Below are 18646 nucleotides of genomic sequence, written 5' to 3'. Positions count from 1 at the left end.
ACTCCTAATACCTTACTGCCTCCCCACAGATCACTGCAACTCTCAGTCCTTGTCAGAGATGCTTCTCTTTGTATTAGGTGTCATCTCTCAAGTGGCCAACATTCTGAGAATAAGAGACTACAGCATGCATAGCCCTAAATGGAACATGGCATACTCCTCTACCAAGACTCAAGGATCTTTGAAAAAGAGAGGGGCCAAAAGATAGTATCAGGGCCAGAGGTGGTAGAAACAGTATTTTCTGAACAGACAAGGGCAGTATGATGGTTTGTATATGCTTGTCCCACAGAGTGGCACTATTAGGTGGTGTGGCCTTGTTGGATGGAGTATGTGTGTCACTGTGGGTGCGGGCTTTAAGACCCAACACCCTAGCTGCCTGGAAGCCAGTGTTCTGCTAGCAGCCTTCATATAAAGATGTAGAACTCTCAGCTCCTCCTGCACCACACCTGCCTGGACACTGCCCTGCTCCTACCTTGATAATGGACTGAACCTCTGAACCTGTAAGCCAGCCCCATTGTCTTTATAAGACTTGCCCTGGTCATGGTGTCTGCTTACAGCATTAGAACCCTAAGACAGGCAGTCGCACATGTGAACTCAGTGATTGTGACAACACATATAAGCTATTGTGCAAGCTCAAGGCAGAAAAAAATTCTAGTATGAAAGCGGAAAGTACACATGAAATCTCACTACAGGCTGAGAAACTACTGACTTTTTTAAAAAAATATTTTATTCTATGTATATGGGTGTTTTGCCTGCATGTATATGCATCACATATGTGGAGTGCCCATGAGGGTCAGAGGAGGGTTTGGACCCCCAGAAACTAGAGTTATGGATGGTTGTGAGCCACCATGTGGGTGCCTGAACATGGGTCCTCTGGAAGAGCAGCCAGTGCTTGATTTATCTTGATAGCTTTGGGAGAGGGCAGGTCAGTTTTCTTTAATGATACGATGGACCAGGCCAGGCCCCACACCCAAGACTAGCTGAGTAATACAAACTGGACTTGATGGGCTGAAGGGAAGAAGAAAACTCAAGTTTGGATGGTCAGGAAGGGGAGGGTGAAGAAGAAGAAATAGGAGAAGTTGAGAAGTGAATATGATCAGAATATATTGTGTAAAATTCTCAAGCCAGGCAATGGTGGCACACGCCCTTGATCCCAGCACTCGGGAGCAGAGGCAGGTGAAGCTCCGTGAGCTCAGGGCCAGCCTGGTCTACAGAGTGAGTTCCAGATCAACTAGTGCTACGTAGTGAAACCCTGTCTCAAAAACAAAGCAAAATAAGTCAGTGAGATGTTTCAGTGGGGGTAGCCTACATGGTAAAGGAGAAAACTGACTCCCCAAAGTTGTCTTGTTACCTCCACATCTGCACCATGGCATGCACACATGCACATACAAACAGAACAGGTAAGTGTAAAATGCCAAGAATCTATCACAGAACCACTGTGACTTAGTGACTTAGGTTCAGAGGGAATATCATAGAAGCATCAAGCATCTACTTAGCCAGCCCATGGCCACATCAATAAATGCTCTCTACCATTTGGTTTATCCTTGGATTTAATCAAATCAGAAATAATTACCTTTGTTCGTTTACTTAGTTCTTTTGAGACTGGGTCTCACTATATAGCTCTGGCTGGCCTGAAACTCAGAGAGCTGCCTGCCTTTGCCTCTTGAGTGCTAGGATTAAATGCCTTCCATGCTATCACTGGCCACAATTAAGTTTATAAAGAATGTTCTAGGTTCATTCTAAGACACGGTCTTTCATTCAGAATTTCATTTCTCCTCCTCCTTCTCCTCTTTGTCTCCTTCTTTTAAGTGTTTTTAAAAGAGGGTCCCACTATGGAGCCCATGCTAGCCTAGAACTCATACACAATACAGGTCAGCCTCAACTTTATAATACTCCCACCTCAACACAAAAGCATGAAGAGTTGTTCAGTTTTTCAGAAATGACCCAGGGAGGAGAGATGCAGACAAGAACCTTACTCCCCACAGCCTTCGAGTCTCTGAGGCTTACCTGGATGGTCCAGGTCTGAGTTCCCCTGCTCTTCCTTCCCTCCCAGTGTGGGTACAGGAGGGACTGTGGATTCACTGACCAGAGATTTCTTCGCAGTCTTCTTCTTTGGAGTCCCATCTGGTCCTCCAGCTGGGCCTGAATAAACCCCAACCCCAAGCATGAAGAAAATTTGTTGACAGCAAGGAAGGTGGTAGCCATGTATTTAGCTTTTGCCTTGTTCCACATCTCTGGCTCAGTCTCAGTTTAGCAGGTTCCCTCAATGGCTTCCAGTTCCAGCCATCTTGACACTGCTGCCCCCAGGGTCTTCTCCTTCCTATGGTTCTCCTCAGAACCAGCCTTTTCCCAGAAATCAGCCTAAACCCTACACCTTTAACCAAAGACTTTGGGAACAAGAACGAGGCGCTGTATCTTCCACCCTGGCATCAGCTTGGCCTATTCTCTCAGATCCTAGAAATAAGATTCAGTCAGGCACAACCACCTGCCAATGCTTACTCTCTCTGCTTCTGCCCTCCCTATCTGTGGGACTTGCCCCTTTCCAGCTGTCTTGCTTACCTCTTGACTTGGGCTTTTTTGTCTGCATTTTAGCTGGCTTGGGTCTAGGCAAAGTTGGATCCTTCAATAGAGAAAGAACAGAAAAAAGCAAATTGAATTACAAAACTCTTTCTAGAAACCAGGAGGCACTTTAGTCATGTGATCCCCATGCAAACATGAGGCCCTGAGTTCACTCTCCAGAACCTACATGAAAGGCTGGGTGTGATGGAGCACACTTGTGATCCAGCGCTGGAGGTGTGGAAACAGGTACATTCTTGGGGCTTGTTAACCAGCCTATCTGAGTGGTCAAGCTACAAACCTACCTCAAAAAAAAACAAAAAAAAAAAAAAAAAACATGGGGGTGGCACCTGAAGAATACCTGAGAACAACCTTTGACCTCATGTGCATTTGCACACATATGCATGCACACCTGCACAGGAGTGCACTAGCACACATATTCTCTTTTTAGAAGGGGTGCTAGAGAATAATGGGTGGGCCTCAGAAAGTTAAACTAGGTTTGACTGCAACCTGGTTCAGCAGCAGAGAAAAAAAATATGTGGTCACCCTACCATCCTACTTAGTACCAGTCAATGCAAGGATTGAATGCTTAAAAAGAAGCTAAGGCAGGGGGAGGTAACTTAGAGACTATGAGATGGCGCAGCGGCTCCAAGCCTGACAACCCGAGTTCACCTGGAGGGACAACATGGTGGAAAGAGAACCAACTCCCTCAGCTTGCTCTCTGGCCTGTGTTCCCATGCCCAAGTAAGTAAATGGGGTAATAATTTTTTCACAAAAAAGAAAAAGGTAAACTAAACAAGAACATGAAAATTATTGTTTCAAGGTGATGCCAAGAAAATGGGTGACATCTGAAGTTTCCACACCAGAGAAAGGAGTGGAAAAAGCAACTGAGGGTTTCCTGGAATTATATAAAGACCAAGGGAAACACAGCACAAACTGAAACTGCAATCAAGGAAATTCCTATAGAGCTTAGAAAGTCCCACAGGGAGGATGGAAAGCCTTCTTTCCTGGAGATCTTGAGAGTGAGCCAGCCAGCCAGGGCCCCAAGGCTCGATGGTTCACAGGGACCATGAATCTATGCCAACCACACCCCTACAGGAATTCTGAAGTCACAAGAACTCTCTCTACGATTTACTTTCTTCTCTTCTTCCTCCTCCTTCTCCTCCTCTAAGTCCTTCTCTTCCTTCTCCAGACAAGACTCAGGGTTGTTGGACTCACAGAGAGTCAAATCTAGAAAAGGGAAAAGAAGGAAGACTGGGTGTCCAAGATACATTATTGAATTGAGCTGATCTCAGGAAATCCATTTTCATATCCTGTCTTCTAAGTCCTGGGGAGAGTCCCACGTCACCATGGTCCTACAGATCATGACTCACACACACCCTGTCTTATCATCCCCTCCCCCATCTCTCTGGGTCACTGTCACAAGAGAATCTGGACAGGGGCAGAGAGTGCAGGCTTGGATCCTGGGGCAGGGGCCTCTCTACCCTCCATCCCTCTTCCTACCTTCCCCTTCCTCACTGATGTCAGCTCCATTGTATCGACTCCAGAAACCAAACAAGTTAACCCGCTCCTAGGGAATCAAGAGACAACAGTGTCACCTACTCCCTGTCAGGCACAGCTTTGCCCTGTCTTCTAGATTCTAGTTATGACAAAGGCTGCATTCATTTTCCAAACCATTATCATTTGAAATATCACATAAGCTTTATCTGAACCTTTAAAGGAGATTAATTATAATCTCTTTTCTAGTTGATTCATGATGGAACAAATGACTAGGAAAGAGAAACTCACATGTCACTCTCTACCCCACCCTGCTCCTTCCAGAGGAATTTGAGGGTAAAAACTATGTTTGGGCTGAGAGAAGACACCAAGTGTCCAAGGGCAGGGAAAGGAGTGGATGCCTTAGGCATCAGGGAGACCAGGCCAGGAAGGAAAGGGTGAGATCTAAGCTGCAATAGGGAAGGCAGGCCTCCAGCTCCCTGCAGTGAGTCTGCAGGTGTGGGCTGCCTTTGGACTGAATGGGGCCGGCAGGTGTGAGCTGAGCATTGTCCCACCTGAATACTGGTCTGTTCTGCCCTGTGAGCCATCGCTATGGCTGCCTCCAGCTTCTGATTAGAGTTCTTGTTCTTGCATTTTTTCTAAAACAGAAGGTTAGGCTTGATGATAAATATGCCTTTAAAAATAGTCAATACAGAAACCTTCAAATGACTAATAATTTTTTTCATTAGTCAATATGGAGCTAGAGAGCTGGCTCAGCAGTTAAGGACCACTCTTCCAGAGGACCCAAGCTAGGTTCTCAGCATCCACACCAAACAGCTCATTACCACAGGAGTTCCAGCTTCAGGGAGCTGAAGTTCTGAGTCTCTGTAGGTTCCTGCATACATGTGCTCATACCCACAATTAAAAATAAAATAAATCTTTTTTAAAGAAAAAATAATCAATAATAATATTAGACACATGATCCCAACATATCACTACCCCCCCCCAGACATTTTTGGTTTTTGAGGCAGAATCACACTGAGCTACAGCTCAGTCTGGCCTAGCACTCACTTACAGCCTATTGGCCTCAAACTCAAAGCATCCTCCTGCCTCAGCTTCCTGAGTGCTAAATTATAGATGTATATCATCACACCTGACTTAGACATTATATTAGCTACAGGTGTTTCAGATCCTGGTACTGACACAATACTCTGTTCTCAATCTTTTGGGGCTCTCCTTCCCAATGGCATTTTTGGGCCCTCTCTACAGTGACTCACACAGGGATTTGATGGGAAAGAAGATGGACGTTCAGGTGACTCCCCTTTCAGGCCCTCGCAGGTTTCTCTAATCCTGGCAGTTTAATATTCAATTGAATAGAAGGCCCATGACAAACATTTCTTCTCCCAACTCCGTAATTCCAAAGACCATCTCGTTGGGCTGGGGGACCTCTGCTCACTTTGAGGCTAGTTAAACCCAAAATGAATATAGGGAGGAAGTACGATTTAGCTAACCACTTTGCTTCTCAACTAGGGAAGACTTTGTCTCCCAGAAGACAATGTTTGGGGACAATCATTTGGCTATCACACTAGAAGAAGACAAGACACAAAGTAGAAGATACTGCGGTGCCCAGGTGCTAACAACTGCATGCAGAACAGCCCTCCACAGCAAAGGATTATGTGGACCAAGAGGCCCACTGTGCTGATGTGGGGAGCCGCCCTCACATTCGCCGTTGCAAGATGGTGCTGACATCCTGTGTTCTAAGTGGTAAACAAATAATCTGCGCATGTGCCAAGGGTAGTTCTCCACCCCATGTGCTCTGCCTTCCCTGTGACGACAACTCGGCCGATGAGCTGCAGCCAATCAGGGAGTGACACGTCCTAGGCAGAGGATAATTCTCCTTAAAGGGGACGGGGTTTCGCCATTCTCTCTCTTGCTCTTGCTCTCTTGCTCTTGCGCTCTGGCTCCTAAAGATGTAAGCAATAGAGCTCTTGCTCTCTTGCTCTCTGGCTCCTGAAGATGTAAGCAATAAAGCTTTGCCGCAGAAGATTCCGGTTTGTTGCGTTCTTCCTGGCCGGTTGCGAGAACGCGTGTAAGAGTTGGTGCTGAAACCCGGGACGAGAAGACCTGGGACGAGAAATCCCGGGACGAGAAAACCCGGGACGGTTACCATCACCGGCGCAAGGAAGATCCCTCATTCCGGAACCAGAACTGCGGGTCATGGTAATGAAGTGTTCCCGCAACACAGACTGTTGAGAAGGATCCAGCCTGGATTCAGAACTCTTCAGCTGGGGAATGGTGGTAATGAAGTGTTCCCGTAAAACAGACTGTTGAGAAGGATTCAACTGTGTGAATTCAGAACTCTTCAGCTGGGGAACAGGGTACCCATAAGTATAGCTTTACAAGGTAAGTCTGGCCTTGAACTTTCTAACAAAATTCAAGACAGTCTATCAGAAGTAAAGTGGGAAATAGCTTTACAAGGTACGTCTGGCCTTGAACTTTCTAACGAAATTCAAGACAGTCTATCAGAAGTAAAGTGGGAAATAGCTTTACAAGGTATGTTTGGCCTTGAACTTTCTCTAGTGTTAGGAGCCTTTTTGTTCCTTTTCACATGTTATCAAGCGGTTAAGGCAGGGCTGAAAATTCTGGATGAAATTCAGGGCAATCTATCAGAAGTAAAGCGGGGAGAGAGAGTAGGAGCAAAGAGGAAATATGGTACACAAAATAAGTATACAGGCCTTTCCACGGGTCTTGAACCCGAGGAAAAGTTTAGGTCAGGTAAGAATACCTGGGGAGAGATTAGAAGGAAGGAAAAGAAAAAAGAAAAGAAAAAAGATCAATTAGCGGAGGTCTCTAGGAGAAGGAGCCTATACTCATCACTAGATGAGCTCAAGGAGCCAGCTCTTAGTAGCTCTGAATCAGATGAAGAATTCTCCTCTGAAGAAACAGACTTGGAGGAGGAAGCAGCTCATTATGAGAGAAAAGGGTACCAGCCAGATAAAATGCTAGCTAATCAGTTAAGGAAAAAGCCAAAAGCGGCTGGCGAAGGCCAGCATGCTGTTCAGCCTCCAGGCAGTCGGCTTCAAGGTCATAGTGCACTTCCACCCTATGCGGAGCCCCGGCCCTGCGTAGTGCGTCAGCCCTGCGCAGAGAGGCAATGGACAGAGAGGCAATGCACAGACTCGTTCATTCCTAGAGAGGAACAAAGGAAAATACAACAGGCATTTCCGGTCTTTGAAGGAGCCGAGGGTGGGCGTGTCCACGCTCCAGTAGAATATGTACAGATTAAAGAGCTTGCAGAGTCGGTCCGTAAATATGGAACCAATGCTAATTTTACCTTGGTGCAGTTAGACAGGCTTGCCGGCATGGCACTAACTCCTGCCGACTGGCAAATGATTGCAAAAGCCGCTCTCCCTAGTATGGGCAAATATATGGAATGGAGAGCTCTATGGCAAGAGGCTGCACAAGCGCAGGCCCGAGCAAACGCTGCTGCTTTGACTCCAGAGCAGAGAGATTGGACTTTTGACTTGTTAACGGGTCAGGGAGCTTATACTGCTGATCAAACAAACTACCACTGGGGAGCTTATGCCCAAATTTCCTCCACGGCTATTAGGGCCTGGAAGGCGCTCTCCCGAGCAGGTGAGGCCACTGGACAACTAACAAAGATCGTTCAGGGACCTCAGGAGTCCTTCTTAGATTTTGTGGCCAGAATGACAGAGGCAGCAGAGCGTATTTTTGGAGATTCAGAGCAAGCCGCACCTCTGGTAGAACAGCTCATTTATGAGCAAGCCACACTGGAGTGCCGAGCGGCCATAGCCCCAAGAAAGAACAAAGGTTTACAAGACTGGCTCAGGGTTTGTCGGGAGCTTGGGGGACCTCTCACCAATGCAGGCTTAGCGGCCGCCATCCTCCAATCCCAAAAATGCTCCATGGGCAGAAATTAATCAACGCATAGATCTTGTCCAGGAACAACTAGATGTATTATGGCAAATAGCTCAGCTGGGATGTGAACAAAAGTTTCCGGGATTGTGCGTTACTTCCATTCAGTATGAGAAATTCACTAGGGCAGCTAATTTGTCAAAAAGTCTTTTTCAGTATATGTTACAGAATTGGACGGCTGAATTTGAACAGACCCTTCAGGAATTGAGACTTGCCATCATTCAGGTCAACTCCACGTGCTTGGACCTGTCCCTGACCAAAGGATTACCCAATTGGATCTCCTCAGCATTTTCCTTCTTTAAAGAATGGGTATGGGTGGGATTATTTGGAGATATACTTTGCTGTGGATTAGTGTTGCTTCTCTGGTTGGTCTGTAAGCTTAAGGCCCAAACTAGGAGAGACAAGGTGGTTATTGCCCAGGCGCTTGCAGCACTAGAACATGGTGCTTCCCCTGATATATGGTTATCTATGCTTAAGCAATAGGTCGCTGGCCATTCAGCTCTTGCACCCCACGAGGCTAGTCTCATTGCACGGGATAGAGTGAGTGTGCTTCAGCAGCCCGAGAGAGTTGCACGGCTAAGCACTGCAGTAGAAGGGCTCTGCGGCACATATGAGCCTATTCTAGGGAGACATGTCATCTTTCAAGAAGGTTGAGTGTTCAAGTGTCCTTCTCCCCAGGTAAAACGACACGGGACCAGACCAGGACCCCTCTGGGTGATGAGCCTGGGAGGAGGTTATGTGTACGGCTCCTTTACCTGCACACTGGGGATTTGACCTCTATCTCCACTCTCATTAATATGGGTGGCCTATTGCTCTTATTAAAAGAAAAGGGGGATCTGTGGGGAGCCGCCCTCACATTCGCCGTTGCAAGATGGTGCTGACATCCTGTGTTCTAAGTGGTAAACAAATAATCTGCGCATGTGCCAAGGGTAGTTCTCCACCCCATGTGCTCTGCCTTCCCTGTGACGACAACTCGGCCGATGGGCTGCAGCCAATCAGGGAGTGACACGTCCTAGGCAGAGGATAATTCTCCTTAAAGGGGACGGGGTTTCGCCATTCTCTCTCTTGCTCTTGCTCTCTTGCTCTTGCGCTCTTGCGCTCTGGCTCCTAAAGATGTAAGCAATAGAGCTCTTGCTCTCTTGCTCTCTGGCTCCTGAAGATGTAAGCAATAAAGCTTTGCCGCAGAAGATTCCGGTTTGTTGCGTTTTTCCTGGCCGGTCGCGAGAACTCGTGTAAGATGCTGAGACCGAGAAGCCCTGGGTTAACCTGGGCCCTTACAGCTGCAACTCGAGATCATGGTATGGTGGTGCCTGCCTCTAATCCCAGGATTTAGGAGGTTAGGGGCAGAAGGAGCAGACATTCAAGATCATCCTTAACTACATAGTGAGTCCCCAGGCCAGCCTGGGCTACCTGAGACCCTCTCAAAAAAAATGGAAAAAAAAAACACAACAAACAAACAAATCACAAAAAGAAACCCATTTCCTGTATCACAAGAAATGTCCCAAGTTTGCTCACCACTAGCTCCAAAGACAGCTCCTGGAAGTTCTTTAACATGCGGACTGGGATCCATGCACGAGAAACCGTTTCTCCAAAAAATGTCACGTGGTACTTAGACTGTAATAGAAGGTGATACTGTTTGGATTCCTGTCCTCCTCTCTGCCTTGCCCTTATCAGATGTTGTAGAGGAACGTCAGAGGATTCACGGGGAAGATGCTGGAGCTCATACGCTCCCTGGACCTACCCAGCTCACCCACCATTCCTCTGCTTTACCTCAGGAACCCCAGGCAAATGTACTGAGCAAAATAAATGCCCTGCTAGGAAGCAAGTGGATCTCACTACATGTCAGTATTTATCTTATCTCCATATCTGCCACTCCAGTTAAGTATCCGATGGCTACATCTGTTTCTAACTCTAAATGTGTTAGGGTGGATGTGTTCCTACTTGGGCGAGAACCGGAAAACTCACCGGCAGGGAATCAAGATGAGAAGCAAACAGAAAGTACTCCCCCAGGTCAGGATCAGCTTCTATCATGCCTGGCCACCTAGGGAAGTGGGGAGGGATGGGAAAGAAGGGCTTATGATCAGAACACAACCTCACCATCATGCACACATGGAAAAGACCAAGATGTTTTGTAGAAGATCAAAAGCTATACCCACTTAGTCCCCACTGGCACTCACTACCAAATGACAGGACATCCAGCAGAATAAAAGAGGTCTCAGTTATCCTAGCAAACCTGGGGTCACTGTCAGGAAAGAGGCTGACTGCTCATCCTCCCCCCCCCACCCCCTGCATGCCCTCTCACGTCAACATTGTTAAAACGCCTTGAAGAGGGGCTGGTGGCACTCGCCTTACAACCCTGCACTAGGGAAACTTATGCAGGATTTCCAGTTCAAGGGCAGCATTGTTTCAAAAGCAATGCAAAACAAAAACAAGAAATTGCTTTAGGTCCTTCTCCCTCTTTTATATGCACTGCAGCAGCAGCAGACCCACTTTTCCATCCCCTCCTACCTCCACCCTGCAACCTGCTCTTCCAAAGCCTTCCAGCTCAGCCCTCATCTTTTCTCTCACTGATGTTCTAATGCAGGCACCAGCTCTACAACAAAAGATTGCCATAGCCTTCCTCCCTGCATGACTCTACCAACCCCAAGTTCAGGAAGGATGTTCTCTGCCACGGTGCCCTACCATGGGTAGCCATATTGCTTGGCCCAGATGATGGATCCTGGGACATAGGAGGCATAGGCCACATCACTCTCGCACCCTGCCCAGCTCTCCTCAGGAATGTCACAGCGATTATAATTCGGATCTGCCAAAAGAAAAGAAATGCAGAAACAGGAGACTCAATGGGCAAACTAGCATGCAGGCCACCAAGAGGAGAGGGTAAAGGGATGTGTGCAGGCTGCAGGTAGGGGAGAACAGAAACCCAGACCGGAAATGCAGCTAGAGCCAAGAGAAGGAGTGCTGCCTCCAAAAACAGAGATTCCAAACTCTTGCTCACATCCCAGTGTGGCTCTGCCCTCTTGGAGGGGCAGTGTGGGGGTAGCTTCTCCAAGAGGCTTTCTCACCTGTAAAATAAGTGTTCTGGTCTTGATGGTCATAATCTCTCCCAAACCATCTCAAACATTCTAGAATGAATGCTAAGCTCACTGGGTCTTTCTCGGTTGCCTTTCCTAGCATGTCATATATCCCTCTCTGTCCAGCACAACGCAGCACTAATATTCCAGGCAGTGCTGATAAGAGCAGGCAATGCCGACGTAGGTGGGATTAACTCAGTGTACACATAAAGCTGCCCAGTCCACCCCATGTCTTCCTGCCATCTTATGCCAGATTCATCCACACAGAACAGGAAGATCCTCCCTTCCCAGAGCCCACAGGACCCCTCAACGCCTGCTACAACTAAGCTACACTTAGCTGAAAGGAGACATGTTGGGAAAGAGACAGAGGAGCAATAAAAACTAGAAGAAAACCATTTCCACTCCTTCCTACCTGGATTCTGGTCACAAGACCAGTCGTCTGGAAGAACTGAGGGATCAATGTTTCCACGTAGCTGCCGCCACTTCTCACACTTTGGAGAGGAACACTGAACCCAGATGACACAGTGGCCTGTGACAGGAGAGAAACTAAGGTGAGACAAAAACACACCCTTCCTTCTTCCATCCAACTAAATTCAATATACTTTCCCACCAGCTCCTGAATCATATCTCAGAGCTTGCATACTAACCTGTCAAGCCTCTAAATTATCAATGGAAGAATGAAGGCTCAAAGATAGCATTTTACTGAAGGCCAACCTAACTTGGTGACAGAACTGACCTTAGAACTCAAGCCTTCCGTTGTAATTTCTCTCTACAAAACACAAGTGACACTTTCTATATTGACATCAAACATAAAGGTTGCCTTAGCTCAGCAGTTGAGAGCATGCAGCCATTTTCCAGGGTTTAGTTTCAGCACCCAGCTCACTAATGCTTTAACTTCTACTTCAAGGGATCTGATGCTCTCCCTTCTGGCCTCTGTAGGCACTTTGCTCATGTGCACAAACCCACATTCCTGCACACACATACACAAAATTAAAAGTTAGAAAGAAAAAAAAAAAGAAAACGTTAAAGGTTGCCTTAGAGCTGTAAGTGTAGCCCAGTGTTCTACAGAATACTTTCTTAACTTTAGCAAAGCCCCATGGGTCTATCCCCATTATCACAAAGAAACAGAAAGCTTGGAGCTAAGAGACTGCTTTCCTTGAAGGTAGGAGAGCTGAGTTAGATCCACACACTATCCACCAAAAAAATGCTGGCCATGGTGAAGGGTGCTTGGGCCCTGGGGCTCAGTGGCTAACTAGCCTAGCCTTTGTTGGTGAGTTCCAGGCCAGTGGGAGTCTCTCTCTCTCTTTTCTCTGTCTCTCTCTGTCTGTCTCTGTCTATCTATCTGTCTGTCTGTCTGTCTCTCAAGAAAAAAAGGTGGATGGTGCTGGGCTAGCATCGACTGTGCTCTAAATATTGTGCATCCTTTTTGCACAATATTCATAATTCTTATCGAAATCTCATCGGACTTATCTTTCTGCTATCAGATTACAAGCTTAAGCTTGCAGGGCTGAGAGATGTCTCAGTGATTAAAAGCAGAGCACACACTACCCTTAAAAAGGACCTGCGGACCTGAGTTCAGTTCCCAGCACCCACCCACATTGGGCATCTCACAACTGCAGCCCCAGAGGATCCTACTTTCTCATCTGGCCTTAAAAGGCACTGCATTCATATACACAAATCTACATAAAATATACATGCATACACATTTAAAAATAAAATAAATCTTTAAAAGATAATAAAGCGGGCCTGGAGAGATGACTCAGTGGTTAAGAGGACCGACTGCTCTTCCGAAGGTCCTGAGTTCAAATCCCAGCAACCACATGGTGGCTCACAACCATCCGTAACGTGATCTGACGCCCTCTTCTGGAGTGCCTGAAGACAGCTGCAGTGTACTTAGATATAGTAATAAATAAATCTAAAAAAAAAAAAAGGATAAAGCTGAATCCTTTAGCACCGATGCCCTGAGCTGATCCTCCTCCACAAGACAGAGGTTTAGGCCCAGCATCTCTCTCTTAACCATTTGCTTTGGGCTCCACCCAGAGGACATAGCTTTCTTTCGTCAGTTACTTTTCAAACCTCCACTTCTATCTCTCTGCTAAACTTTTCCACTGTGTTGTTTGAAGCTTTGCAAGCTTGAGAAACTCTATTCAGCCTCTTCTGGGAACTCCATCTCCTTTTGTGTGTGTGCTCAGATGGATGCCTAGACAGGTCAGAGGCTGAGAGCCAGCATTCTCCACTATCATAGCCCATCTTATTGTTTTTGTGTGTAGGATTTGGGGGTTATGTGTATATGTGTACACACACTCTAGTGTGCGTGCATGTACACATATGCACATGGGCTTTTAAAGAAGAATCATCGATCAATTGATTGATTGATTGATTGATTTTTGGAAACAAGTTTTCACTGCCTGTCCTCAAAATGACTGTCTTCAAAATCAGATCTGTCTGTCTGCCTCTACCCCCGCCCCTGCCCCTGCCTCTGCCTCTATCTCTCAATTGCCCAGATTAAAAGCATGAGCCACCATGCCTGGTAAGACTTTATTTTTATTTTTAATTATGTGTATGCAGGAGTATGTGTGCATGGAGTTCAGTGCTTGTGGAGAAAGTCGTGGGCACTGGATCCTCTGGAACTGAAGTTAAAAGCTGTGAGCTGTCTGACCTGGTACTGAAATGGAACTCAAGGCCTCTGCAAGAGCAGTAAATCTTCCTAACCACTGAGCACCTCTCGGGCCCCACACCTTATATTTAAGGCAGGGTCTCTCTGAACCCAGAGCTTCCTCAGTACTGAGATTACAGGCACACTTCCCTAGGCCTACTTTTATCACAAGGGTTTTAATAAAGGCTCAGACTCAGGTCCTCATGCTTGCTCGTCAAGCACTTTACTGACCAAGCCATCTCCATGGCTCTCAATCGTCACTGTGATCCCTGGATGACCACCAATGACTCTGTCCCCACTCAACCTGCAGCTCAGCTACCTAAGTGGAGTCTGTTCCTTCTCACATTCCCCACACCTCAAGGCAGAAAGTAGGCCAAACATTCCCTTATTCTCCCTGCCTCTGGGCCTCTCTCTTCTGCAGAAACTATCTTGCCCTTGTGTCTCCCTTGCAAAGATGGTGGCATCCTACTCAGTCTTTACCTCTCCTCTTCCAGCCTTCAGTTCAGATGACATCACATCAAGGAATACCTCACCAGCACCCCATCTTGGTTTCTTGGCTCTTTTCCATAAACCTCCATACCCTACTCCCACTCCTGCATGGCCCCGCCAGTCATGTCAGAAAGCACACACTCCCTCTGAGTCTTTGTCCAAACATCCTCACACACAAAATGCCCTGTCCTCTCCACCTCACTTGCTGAAAGAGTCCTGCAACTCTTACTGTATCTCGGTCTCCAGCCCACCAGCCTGCCCATCCACTGAGAGCATGAGGACCAGAGTTTGGCTCTCCAGCATCCATGTTAAAGTCCAGGTACTGTGCTAGGAAGATAAAGACAGGGTCCCTGGAGTTCATTGCCAGCAAGGCTAGATGAATCAGTGATGTCCAGGTTAAATGAGAGACCTTACCCCAGAGTATAAGATGGAGTGTGATTGAAGAAGACACCTAAGGTTTATCTCTAGCCTAGACAGACAGACAGACAGAGACACACACACACACACAGACACACACACACACACACACAGATTTAATATCATCAAACAACAGTTCTGTAAGTGTACCTTGTTAAAATTTTACCCACTGTCCATTCTTACCTTAAAACCTGTTCAAATGCAGGAACACACCTTCCCCATTTATAATCTGATCCCACTGGAACAATTCAGAAAAGGTAACTTACAGTCAGGTCTTAAAGCAAAATACTAGAAGCTGGAAAGATAGCTCAGTGGTTAAGAGTACTTGCTGTTTTTCCAGAGGGTCTGGGTTCAATTCCCAGCACCCACATGGTGGCTCACAACCATCTGTAACTCCAGTTCAAGGAGAGTTGACCTTTTCTGGTCTCTTTAGGCACCAACCATGGACACAGTGCTTGGACATACATGCAGGCAAAATATCCACACACATAAATAAAATTTAAAACCAAACAAAAATACTAGTTGGGCATGATGTATTAGTTAGAAATGACAGTTGCTGGGCCTGAGATGAAACTCAGTTGATAGAATGCCTGCCTAGTGCACATGAAGCCCTGAGTCCCATCACTAGCACCTCATTAACTTGGTGCATTGGCTCAGGGCTGCCCTCCTAGCGCTCAGAAGGCAGGAGGATATGGAGTCCAATGTAATCCTCAGCTATAGAGTGAGTTCAAGGATAGTGGGGATACATGAGATCCTGTCTTTTCAACAAAACAAAGCAAAAACTAACAAACCAAACAAAAAATTACCAATGCAATTGCTCCCTAATAGTTTGGTATTTATAGAAGTGACCTAACAAGACCAAAAAAGAGGAAAGAGAAAAGAGTGGAAGCTGAGCATGGTAGCACATGCCTTTAATCCCAGCACTTGGGAGGCAGAGGCAGGCGGATTTCTGAGTTCGAGGCCAGCCTGGTCTACAGAGTGAGTTCCAGGACAGCCAGGGCTACACAGAGAAACCCTGTCTCGAAAAAACAAACAACAAAGCAAAAGAGTTGGAGAGAGGCTGGTTTCCAGACACTGAAAGGCAGCTGCATGTATGAATCCACAGTTGTTTCCACAACATGCACAAACCTTTCCAAACTCAAGCCAGACTAAATCCCAGCATGGAGAGGGGAAGTGGCTATTAAGCCCTGCCCCTACCCAAGGAACTATTGGTAGTTTGATAGCTGCTAAGGAAAGAGAGCCAGTTTTCTTTAAAAGTGAAGCCCCTGTGGAAAGCCACATCCCAAGAGAGGACAGGCAACATTTTGTACTTGATTTAAAAAGACAGCGAGAGAGAACAAAAGATTGTGTGGGTAGGGAAGTGGGGTTGGATCTGGGAGGAGTTGAGGGAAAGTGACTATGATAAAATATATTAAAAATTCTCAAAGAGCTAATAGAAATGAGAGGAAAGACGTGTTTGATGCTCCCGTGTGTGGCTGTATGACAATGGAAACCATGTCGCCAGCACACACAGCATTGCAGCACCTGCCCCATCCTGAAAGGCTGGCGCTGGCGTCCTGTCCTCCCCGACAGCTCACTCTCCTGCCCCTCGAGTCTCCCTGGCAGCTTCTTCTCAGTGTCCTCTGCTCAGTTCTTATGTTCTCCAGTCAGCCTCAAAGTCAGGGTTCCAAAGCTCAAAGGTTCTTCTCTCCTCACACCGCTTTTCTCCAAGCTGAGCTCATCCATTCCCATAGTTGTGAAATCTATTTTTCATACCTGACAATACACAGCTGTATACTCTCGGCCTCTGTTATGAATTAAGTACCACTTTGCTCTTTGACACCTACATGGCACTGTGCCCTATCTTCTCATGCCGTGTCGTTCTGATTAATTTTTGTGGTTCTGAGGACTGATCCCAGAACCATGTGCGTGCTGAGCACAAGCTCCACCACTGAGCTACTCTCCCAGTCCTGACTCTCGATTCAGATCTGAGTCTCATACAGATCTCAGATTTAATACACCCAAACCAAAGCATCTACTCTTCTCCCACCATGTCCTCTTCCACCCCATTTCCTGCCATGTAAATGATTATAACAGAGACCAACCTCTTTTGATACTTTCCTCTCTCACATTACAATTACCAGTCATTACCTAGTCCTTATCTCTATTTTATCTCTAAAATATTATAAAACAATACACTTCCCTGCTCTCATCATCCTAACCCCAGCCACTACTACACATTCTGACACCAGTGCTCAAGCGTTAAGTTCTCCATTCGTTGATGAGTCATTGATTCATCATTTGATAAGTCATTGTCAAACATTAACTTGAAGATGTCATCCACCTGGAAACAACCCCCCCCCCAGTGGCTTCCTATTGCCCTTAAGATAAAATTCTCAATACTAGGTATTTTTCTTTCAATGATTTTGTCTATTATTGTTGTTATTGTTGCCATTATCATCGTTAAAGACAGGGTTTCTTTGTGGAGCTCTGACTGTCCTAAAACTAGCTCTGTAGACCAGGCTAGCCTTGAACTCACAGAGATCTACCTGCCTCTGCCTCTTGAATGCTAGGATTAAAGGCATACACCACCACCACCCAAACCCTCAAAGATTTTATTCAATTTATGTTTACATATCTGTATATGTATGTATCTGTGTTTGCACATAAGTGCATGTGCCCATGAAGGCAAGAAAAGTGCATCAGATCCCCTACAGCTGGAATCACGGGTGGCTGTGAGGTGAGACTCACACTCAGGTTCTCTGCAAGTGCTGAGACAACTCTCTAGTCTACAGTATTTTCTTTAATCGAGCTACAGTCTATCTCTTTCCATTTTTCCAAAGCATGCCCCATACCTCCTGATCTCAGAACTCCAATCACATTGGCTTTCTTTCAATACCGAGACTATAGCAAATCTTATCTTACCTAAAACTTTCTTGTACCCTCCACTTAGATAACTTGTAGTCTTTTCAGGTTTTAACTGAAACATAATTACCTTAGGCATACATTTTTGGGCTGGCCTAATGTTACTCAGGGCTCCACTGTTTCTATTCATAACAAAATGGTCTTTTCCTTCACTACATTTATTACAAATTGTATTTATGATAGTCAGTCCCTTTCCACATCCTATACCAGGAAGGCTCTTCTATCCTTGGCAACTTTAAGAAACAAAAAGAATCATTCATTTACAAACTTATTAGTTCTTTCTTAAAATAATCTATGCTCTCCCTGTGTCATCCCCCAACCTTATACCTCCTATTTCCAAAACCTAGAACAATGGAAGCTCCCAGGAATCTATGAGAATGACCCTAGCTAAGACTCCCAGCAGTGGAGGATAGGAAGCTGGCCATCTCCTGTTACCAGGCAGACTTCCAGTGGAGGGATTGGGACACTAACCCAGCCAGAAAATCTGAGAGCCACAATTTGTCCTGCCCACAAGATGTGTAGGGGTAAAAGATGGATCAGAATTTGAGAGAATGGCCATCCAATGACTGGTCCATCTTGAGACCCATGCCATGAGAAGGGGCCAACCCCTGACTCTTTTAATGATATTCTGCTATACTTGCACAGGAGCCTAGCACGATTGTTATCAGAGAGGCTTCACACAGCAACTGATGCAGAGACCCATAGCCAAACATTAAGTGGAGCTTGGAAAATCCTGTGGAAAAGGGGGAGGAAGGATTGAAGGTGCCAGAGGGGTCAAGGATACCACAAGAAAACCTGTAATCAACTAACCTGGACCCATAGGGGCTTACAGAGACTGAACGGCCAGCCAGAGAGCATGCATGGAAGACAGACTAGAGCCTGTGAACGTATGTAACAGATGTGCAGCAGGGTCTTCCTATGGACGCCTAACAGCAGATGCAGGGCTGTCTCTGCCTACACTGCCTGCCTTTGGATCCCTTTCCCCTAAACTGGGCTGCCTTGTCTCACCTCAATAGATGAGCCTAGTCTTACTGTAACTTGATAAGCCAAGGCTGGTTGATATCCACAGGAGGCCTCCCCTCTTCTGAGGAGAAAGGGAAGGGAGGGTATAGGGAAAGGAGCTGAAAGCGAGGGGCTGGGTGGG

General features: G+C 46.4%; 1 protein-coding gene across 4 annotated transcripts in view; it reads right to left on the bottom strand.

Moving 5' to 3' along the window:
* Zcwpw1 (zinc finger, CW type with PWWP domain 1) overlaps positions 1-18646 on the bottom strand; it is a 35465-nt gene that overhangs the window by 1041 nt on the left and 15778 nt on the right. For 2 of the 4 annotated variants that reach the window (NM_001360023.1, NM_001005426.2), the window contains exons 8-16: positions 11449-11565; positions 10648-10768; positions 9931-10006; positions 9481-9579; positions 4605-4688; positions 4057-4123; positions 3689-3783; positions 2557-2617; positions 2005-2139 (exon numbers count right to left, since the gene is read on the bottom strand). In NM_001360023.1, coding sequence (NP_001346952.1) covers positions 2005-2139; positions 2557-2617; positions 3689-3783; positions 4057-4123; positions 4605-4688; positions 9481-9579; positions 9931-10006; positions 10648-10768; positions 11449-11565 — 855 coding nt within the window. The remainder of the gene's footprint in view (positions 1-2004; positions 2140-2556; positions 2618-3688; positions 3784-4056; positions 4124-4604; positions 4689-9480; positions 9580-9930; positions 10007-10647; positions 10769-11448; positions 11566-18646) is intronic. The other 2 variants (XM_030254625.1, XM_006504585.3) reach the window with 1 other exon arrangement.

This window comes from Mus musculus, chromosome 5 (assembly GCF_000001635.26).
Source record: "Mus musculus strain C57BL/6J chromosome 5, GRCm38.p6 C57BL/6J".
Taxonomy (NCBI): Eukaryota; Metazoa; Chordata; class Mammalia; order Rodentia; family Muridae; genus Mus; species Mus musculus.
Note: the sequence above shows the minus strand (reverse complement) of the source record. Positions and strands in the feature narration are given on the sequence as shown.